The sequence below is a fragment of the Brachypodium distachyon genome, chromosome 2 (assembly GCF_000005505.3).
Source record: "Brachypodium distachyon strain Bd21 chromosome 2, Brachypodium_distachyon_v3.0, whole genome shotgun sequence".
Classification (NCBI taxonomy): Eukaryota; Viridiplantae; Streptophyta; class Magnoliopsida; order Poales; family Poaceae; genus Brachypodium; species Brachypodium distachyon.
Window position 1 is genome coordinate 16,343,949 of NC_016132.3, and position 8,806 is coordinate 16,352,754.

General features: G+C 48.4%; 2 protein-coding genes across 4 annotated transcripts; one reads left to right on the forward strand and one right to left on the reverse strand.

The window, feature by feature from the left end:
* The first annotated feature begins 567 nt into the window (after positions 1–567).
* LOC100835091 (cytosolic sulfotransferase 13) lies at positions 568–2,105 on the forward strand. Its single transcript, XM_003565940.4, has one exon. It carries the CDS (start codon positions 721–723, stop codon positions 1,840–1,842), a length of 1,122 nt encoding a protein of 373 aa, XP_003565988.2. The 5' UTR covers positions 568–720; the 3' UTR covers positions 1,843–2,105.
* On the reverse strand, positions 2,020–8,333 carry LOC106866206. Of its 3 annotated transcripts, none has more exons than XM_014899117.2 (2): positions 6,316–8,333; positions 2,020–2,412 (listed from the first exon to the last, which is right to left on the reverse strand). In XM_014899117.2, exon 1 carries the CDS (start codon positions 7,922–7,924, stop codon positions 7,067–7,069), a length of 858 nt encoding a protein of 285 aa, XP_014754603.1. In that variant the 5' UTR covers positions 7,925–8,333; the 3' UTR covers positions 2,020–2,412; positions 6,316–7,066. The 3 variants fall into 3 exon arrangements, with proteins under 3 accessions (XP_014754603.1, XP_024315155.1, XP_014754604.1); XM_024459387.1 differs by lacking the exon at positions 2,020–2,412 and adding an exon at positions 2,426–3,619; XM_014899118.2 differs by lacking the exon at positions 2,020–2,412 and adding an exon at positions 4,163–4,635.
* Positions 8,334–8,806: the final 473 nt, after the last annotated feature.

Below are 8,806 nucleotides of genomic sequence, written 5' to 3' on the forward strand. Positions count from 1 at the left end.
GTATTTTTCTATTTGCCGAAGATTTTACTGTTGGATCACGATAGATTTCACAGCGTCAGGAGAGGGAGAGGAAGAAGAAGAAAAAACGTGAAAAGACCATCCTATATATCCTTCTGAGTTTGGGAAGGGGGGCCTATTGAATTAGGCCTCAAAAGTTTATTTTTTCTCGTACTCATACTAAAAAAAGACCGTGTGCTACCATAACTAATTGGTGCAGAGGCCCGGGGAAGTGAAAAATTCTCTCATTTCTTTGAGAAAGTAGAGCCAAGACTTGCAGTTGGGCAGCCTGACTACCCGAGTTATATTAGACCCTAGGCAAAGGAAATGACAAAACCGTTCCACGGCCATGGCGGCGCCGAAACCACTTCGGGCGGGAGGAGGGACCAAATGTGACCAGTTTCAAGAGTTGAGGGACCAAGAGACCATTTGTGTACTTTCTGACAAGTCGAGGGACTAACAATATACTTTTCTCTTATATCTTTTGATAAAGAGGAAAGAGATGAAATGTTAAGACTATTCTGCCCCATCGGGGATGTCCAAGCCCACTATATACTCCTTTTTCATGCTGACTAGTCCCATCTTGCCAATTGATAGTATTTCTTATGACCCTCGTATTGTTCTTAGCAACGCCAATGCACCTAGCACAAGAGACATAAGTAGGCCATACCAATCATAGTGGCAGCTAGAGGGTAGCTATCTTGGCAGGCGGAGGTAGTAGTTATGTTCGAACTGCACAGTCCCCCGGCACCTAACGTAGCTAACACATACCGATCAATGGCAGCGTCTCCCAACGACGAAGACATGGCCGAGCTCGTGATCCCCTCGCTTCCAGTGGAGACGCGGTGCCCGCCGTTCCCGCTCAGGCAGTACAACGGCTTCTGGATACCTGAGCCCATCCTTCCAGGCGTCACGGCTGCCCGTGCCCGGTTTGAGCCAAGACCATCGGACGTCTTCCTCGCCAGCGTCCCCAAGTCCGGCACGACCTGGCTCAAGGCTCTCGCCTTAGCCACGCTCAACCGGGCCAAGCACCCGCCGTGCGATCCCGACCACCCGCTCCGCCATCGCAACCCGCATGACTGCGTCGAGTTCCTGGAGGCGCCCGTCGCGTGGTCGAAGGACGGCGGCGGCGGCGTCTTCGCTGCCCTCCCTTCGCCGCGCGTGATTGCCACCCACTTGCCTTGCTCCCTCCTGCCGGGGGGAATCACGGAGGAAGAAGGCTCTGGAGGCCGGATCGTGTACATCTGCCGAGACCCCAAGGACACGCTGGTGTCGACGTGGCTGTACATCAAGAAGATGGTGGCTTTTGCCGGAGCTAGAGCCAACGATGATGATGGCAAGCTATTGGTGCCACGGCCAACATCGTTCACGATTGAGGAGGCTTTCGAGCTCTTCTGTGACGGCCGGTGCGTCTGCGGCCCGCAGTGGCGCCATGTCGGCGGGTATTGGGAGGAGAGCAAGAGGCGGCCAGAGAAGGTGCTTTTCCTCCGGTACGAGGAGATGCTTGAAGACCCCATGGGCAACGTGAGGAAGCTGGCGGAGTTCATGGGATGCGCGTTCTCTGCTGAGGAGGAGGAGGCAGGGGTGGTGCGACACATTGTCGAGCTCTGCAGCCTTGATGTGTTGAAGGACATGGAGGTGAACAAGAGTGGCACCCAGGGATATGTCAAGAACGAGTCTTTCTTTCGCAAGGGTGTGGCTGGAGACTGGAGCAACCACATGACGCCGGCCATGGCGGCACGGCTGGACAAGATCGTCAAGGATGAGCTGCATGGGTCAGGGTTCAGGTTTGCTGTCGCCGTGTCCAGATGCCCACCGGCGGAGAAGAACCACTCAACGACCTGATCGATCATGAACACGCGGTGACCTTAAACAAGAAACCATGTGCTCCCTCCGTCCCATGTACTCCCTCCGTCCAACAAAGGATGTCTCAATTTTGATCAAATTTGAATGCATTTATACACTAAGTCATGTCTAGATGCATCCAAATTTTGATAACCTTGAGACATCTTTTGTTGGACAGAGAGAGTATGTTGTATTGCAAAACTTGGGATCCCTGGACATAGATGATGTACCTTTAAAGTTATGATCAGTTTTTTTTTCGAAAAGGGGGGAAACCCCGGCCTCTGCATCAATCGATGCACACAGCCATTTTATTACGAAGTTCAGTGTTACAGAAATACAACTTATGCGTCACTCAAGGTTGACACAAAATCAGCCACCGGAATAAAAGATACAAAAAATGCCTATGCATCATGTAGCTAGAATTCTACTAGTGAACCGCCATCCATCCCGGTTGAAGATATCCCAAGTAACCGTCTCCAGACGGTTGCACCCAGTAGCCAAAAGCTCCCGCTAGTCCACAGAGAGTAGATAAGACCACAAATGGATCCAGTGAGTGGCCCTGTAGAGTACCTGCAAAAAATTGAGCACTCTAGTCTTGTTAAAAACAATGTCATTACGGCCATTCCAAATAGCCCAACAAACAGCAGAAACTCCCACCTGAATTTGAGTTTTAAGTTTTTATCAACACAATTCAACCAATTCCCAAACATATTTGTAACATTGGTTGGAGATGGCAAATTAAAAGAAACATGAACAATTCGCCACAGAAAATGAGAATAAGGACAAGATATAAACAGATGGATAGTCTCCTCTAATCCGCAAAAACAGCATTGTTTACACCCATCCCAATTGCGCTTAGCAAGATTGTCCTTTGTGAGCAGCACTTTTCTATAAAGAAACCACATAAAAATCTTGATTTTCAGAGGTATTTTTATCTTCCATAAATATTTTTGAGGAAAAGCAATATTTCCATCCATTAAGTCCCTATACATAGACTTAACCGTAAAAACCCCATTAGTCTTAAGTTTCCAAGAAAAAGAATTAGGATCAGCAGAAAGGCGAACCATCATTAAACGGTGGACTAAATGTAAACAAGATGTCCATTTATCCCCTGTCAGTGTACGTCTAAATCCAATATTCAGAGGAACATATGACAGTATAGTCGCAACCAAAACACTTTTTCGTTGCACAATATTATATAATGATGGATATTGCTGGGCAAGAGGTTTATCACCAAGCCAAGTATCTTCCCAGAACCGAGTGCTCATTCCATTCCCAACAATAAAAGAACCACGATTGAAAAAGCCGTCTTAACTCGCATAAGTCCTTTCCAGAAAGGGGAGTCAGCGGCCATAGCCTGAACTTGAGAAAGAGTTTTAGAATGAAGGTATTTATTAAGTAACAACTGTTGCCACATACCCTCCTCATTAAGAAGCTTAAACAGCCATTTGCTAAGTAAACACACTTTCTAGTATCCAAAAGCTCAATCCCCAACCCCCCTTGTTCTTTAGGACGACAGATAATATTCCACATTGTTAAACGATACTTTCGTTTATGTTCATCACTTTGCCAAAAAAAACCAGATCTATAAAAATCAAGACGCTTCCGTACCCCTTTAGGTATTTCAAGGAAGGACAACATAAACATTGGCACACTTGTGAGAACAAAATTAATAAGCACAAGACGATCTCCAAATGAGAGTAACTTGCCTTGCCAACATTCCAATTTTTTCTCAAAGCGGTCCTCAACAGACTTCCATTCCTTGTTCAGGAGTTTCCTATAATGAATAGGGATACCCAAATATTTAAATGGCAAAGACCCAGACTCGCATCCAAAGAGGCGCTTATACTGCCGTTCGTCATCTTTTGCTTGACCAAAACAAAAGAGCTCACTTTTATGAAAATTAATTTTCAGTCCCGAAAGTTGTTCGAAAATACAGAGAATTAGTTTCCTATTAACGGCTTTCTCTAAGTCGTGCTCCATGAAAATAATAGTATCATCAACATATTGTAAAATAGACACACCTCCGTCAACCAGATGAGGGATGAGACCCCCAACTTGGCCATCCTCCTTAGCCCTTGTAATGAGGATAGCAAGCATATCGGCAACAATATTAAAAAGGATCGGGGACAAAGGATCACCACGTCTTAATCCTTTTTTGGTTTGGAAATAATGACCAATATCATCATTAACCCTTATCCCAACACTTCCCTCTTACACAAACTGAGCAATCCACTCGCACCACTTTGGAGCGAAACCTTTCATACGCAGAACTTGTTGCAAGAAGGACCAATTCACTTTATCATACGCCTTTTCAAAATCAATTTTAAAAAGGACACCATCCATTTTCTTCCTCTGAATTTCATGGATAGTTTCATGAAGCACAACAACACCCTCAAGAATGTGTCTCCCAGGCATAAATGCAGTCTGAGTCGGCCTAACAACCCTATGGGCAATCCTAGTAATGCGATTAGTACCGACTTTGGTAAAAAAATTGAAGCTAACATTAAGGAGGCAAATAGGTCTATACTGTTGAATTTGAACCGCTTCCTCCGTTTTGGGAAGGAGGCAAATAACACCAAAATTCAGTCTAAATAATGGGAGATCCCATGACTGTAACTGGACAAACATGGCGATCAAGTCATCCTTGAGAACCTCCCAAAAACATTGATAAAACTCCGCAGGGAACCCATCTGGTCCTGGAGCTTTATTATGCTCCATCTGAGAGATGGCTTCGTGCACCTCCTTCTCAGTGAAGGGCGCCGCAAGAAAACCATTCTCCTCCAGAGACAACTGCGCAATATCATGAGTCATATCCTCCATCAAAGAGAAAGAATTTGGGACTGGTGCCCCAAAGAGTTTCTTATAATACTCTGAAATGTAGGTACTTAAATTATGTTGACCAACAATAGTGCCCTCATCTTGTTCAAGTTGTAATTTTTTTTTCTTCCTATGTTTCCCATTCGTGATGAGGTGAAAATATTTAGTATTATTACCCCCCTCCTGCACATGTTTAACTTTAGCCTGTTGAGACCACTTAGTCTCTTCATCACGTCTAAGTTTGGACACACGATCATTAGCATCCCTCAAAGCGTCCCGTTCGGACGCACGTAAAGGAGCAGACTCAGCTTTGACATCCAAGAAATCAATGATCTGCAAAAGCCGGTCTCGCTCTTTTTTATACAGACCACTCAATTGCTTGGCCCACACACGAAGAAAACTATGAAGGTGCCGAATCTTATTCTGCCATCTCTCAATCGGGGTTTTACTGGCAGTAATTGAAGCCCACTTGGCCGCAACCATGTCATAAAACCCATCCTGTCTAAGCCAAGACAGCTCAAAAGAAAATTTGGCTTTGTTACCAAGGTGAGCTTGTTCACCTGAGTTGATGAGTAAGGGGATATGATCTGACCCCGAGCGGGTCAGAGCCTGTACCGTTACAAGAGGAAACTTTTGCTCCCAATCAACACTTGTAAGAACACGATCAAGTTTCTCATACGTTGGAATTTCTCTACGGCTGGCCCAAGTATATTGTCTCCCCGAGAGAACTAATTCTCTAAGATCGAGACTCTCAATAATAGCATTACAAATAAAGGGCCATCTAGCATGAAAATTTTCATTATTTTTCTCTTCCCGTTGACGAATAATGTTAAAATCTCCCCCTACCATCATAGGGAGCGATTCTGACTCACATACTCTGACCAACTCAGCCAAAAAGTTGGGCTTATGTGTTTCCTGAGCGGCACCATATACCGAAACCAAGACCCACTCAAACCCATCATGCTTAGATTTTAAACTAAATTTAACACAGTAATCTCCTGTATCAACCTTATTAACCAGGAGCGACGTAGAGTTAAAACCGACCAAGATACCACCCGATCTGCCATGAGGTGGTAAACAATACCATGCAAACTCCCAGCCAGCCAGCCGCAAGGTGCTTCAAAAATGGCTCGCAAAATTAGATCTACATGTTTCCAATAAGGCAATGAAATCTAACTGCTGATCACGAATCATTTCAGAAATAAACCGATGCTTCGCCGGGTCACGCAGACCCTCACAATTCCAAAACATCCCTTTCATTTATGAGATAATCCTAGGTTTTTTAACTCTAGTGCTACGGCGCACAGCAGACAAGTCAAAAGTTTTTCCGACGAGTACGTGTAACCTTCACACGCTGGGGCAAAAGATCCGTATGATCTTCCCCATCATCAAAATCCTCCGCAGCCAAATCTTCACAAAGATTAGACATTTTTGACACCAACAAATTTTGAGGACCTTTATCCTCATTATCTGTCTTGCCAACATTTTTTTCCAAAAAAGTCACGGCACGTTCAAATTCAATATCTTTAATAGTTTGCACAGATAAAATTTCTTGAGCGCGAGAATCCCCCAAAGAAACCCCAACCCTATGCGCTCTATCAATTAAATCATCATTAGGCATAGAAATAAAAGAAAGTGGAATAACATTTGTACCTGATGCCTGCTTGCCATCACGAATCTGCGCCAGCCGCATCGCACGTTCCAACTACGTGTCATCCGCATTTGGTTGAGCTTGAGGCCGCGCACTGCGTGGGCTCCGGGATCCTACCAAAAGCAATGACATCCTCCAGGCTCACCGACGAGGTCTCCGCCCCCGTACGCCCTCCTGGCACACGGGCTGGAGAAGAAAACCGCTCCGGCGAGCGCTCCGCCCCTGCGCGCCCTCCTGGCACACAGTTCGGAGAGGCAGACCGTGCCGGCGAGCTCACCGCCCCCGCGCGCCCTCCTGGCACACAGGTCGGAGAGGCAGGCAGCACCGGCAAGCTCCCCGCCCCCGCGCGCCCTCCTGGCACCCGGGTCTGAGAGGCAGACCATGCCGGCAAGCTCACCGCCCCCACGCGCCCTCCTGGCACACGAGTCGGAGAGGCAGGCAGCGCCGGCGAGCTCCCCGCCCCCGCGCGCCCTCCTGGCTCACGGATCGGAGAAGCAGACCGCACCGGCGAGCTCACCGCCCCCGCGCGCCCTCCTGGCACACGAGTCGGAGAGGCAGGCCGCGCCGGCGAGCTCCCCGCCCCCGCGCGCCCTCCTGGCACACGGGTCGGAGAGGAAGACCGCGCCGGCAAGCTCACCGCCCCCACGCGCCCACCCGGCACACGGGTCGGAGCGGAAGACAGCGCCGGCGAGCACGCCGCCCCCGCGCACCCTCCTCGAACACGGGTCGGAGCGGAGAACGATGCCGGCGGACTCACCGCCACCGCATGCCCTCCCGGCACACGGGTTGGAGCGGAGAACGACGCCCTCCCAGCATACGGGTCGGAGAGGCGGCCAGCAACGACGACGGCGACGGGCAAAGCCGTGACCCCCCAACCACCAGCTGTGAGGACGGCAAAGAAGCCAACCGCTCCCCCTCAGAATGGATCATCGTCGCCTCAAGTGCGTGCCCAGTTCGCACCTCCACAACGACCACAGAACCAAGCTCCACCCTAGCAGCCCCACACCTAGCAGACGCAGCCAAAACCGGTGTCTCCGTAGAGCCAATATGAATCATCACCATATCGGCCTCATCAGTCGGAGCAGCCGAAGTGGGTGCTGCTGCACCTCCACTCCCTCCAACCGACGAAGAAGTAGAAGTGCCGCCATCCACATTCTTGGTCCGCTTACCACTACGATCCTCCAGATCGAACTTCTCAGAAGCATCCTTCTTCTTATCCCCCTCGTCGTCACCCTCATTAGCATCATGCATAATTTCATCAGCATGCTCCTCCTCCCTTGGTGGTCCTTCCACCTGGAAAGTAAGCCTGTAGAGTCCATCCTTAATGAACACGTCCTTTCGCTCAAGGATACAGGTGTAGTCAACACACCCAATGAAAATACGCAAAACCCCGTGCTGACGTGTATATGCCATGTCAACCTCCTTGGTCTTACCAAGCAAAGAACCCAGACCCCAGAGAGCTAAGAAGTCCTCCTTCACAGCTGGGGGAATACCAGCAATACGCACCCACACATCTTGAAGGAGCCAATTAGGATTCACCTTAGGAGACCACTCGTCAAAAGTGATCCTACATTCACTCGTAGGAACATTAAACTTGCCAAATCTGATCATCCGCTGCAACTCAAGCTTGGAAGGAAATTGCACCTTGAATACATTATCCTCGGACGAACTCACCTCCCACTCAAAATTATCAGACGGGACAAACAACCAAAGCAGGAAAACAAGCTGAGGAACAGACAAACTGACCCCTCCACCGTCACCATGCCCAAACGAGTGTTCTCATACTTAGGCCGATACGAACCCGTGAGTAGCATCTCTGAAAGATCGGTATGGTCGACTAGAGCGGGGGGGGGGGGGGGGGTGAATAGGAGACTAACAAATTTTAGCTTTCCTTTTTCAATTCTTGAATGATACAAACACTTAATCCTAGGGTTTTCTAAATTCTCTAAAGTGAATGTAACCCTAGAATGAAATGCAATAGCCGAAGCAACAATACATGTAACAAGAATGTAAAGGGGAAATGATACCACACGTGGAGACGAAGATTTCACCGGAGTTCCACCTATTGGGATCGGTGTACGTCTCCGTTTGGAGGAGTGCTCTACCACAAAGGTAGAGACGCCACGAAGGCTCACTCTATCCTCCAACTCACCACATCACAAAGGTGGGATGAGCTCTCACAACACCACAAAGGTGAGGTGAGTTCCACTAATGGCTCCTTGAGGGCGAACGCCAAACCCTTACAAACTTGACCGGGCCAAACTCCACAATTCAATAGGAGGCTCCCAATCCAAGCCTCAAGCTCCTCACACCAAGGGAGAGCTCGAGGTGACCGCTTCCGTCTAGGGTCCTAACAACCCAAGAGAAACGAAATACACAAAGAAAACAAGGGGAATCAACTTTTTGACTTGGTAAAATCCTAGGGCAAGATCTTCTCCTCCAATCCTCAAAGAATCAAGAGTAGGGAGTGGCTAGGGAGGGAGATCTTGAAGA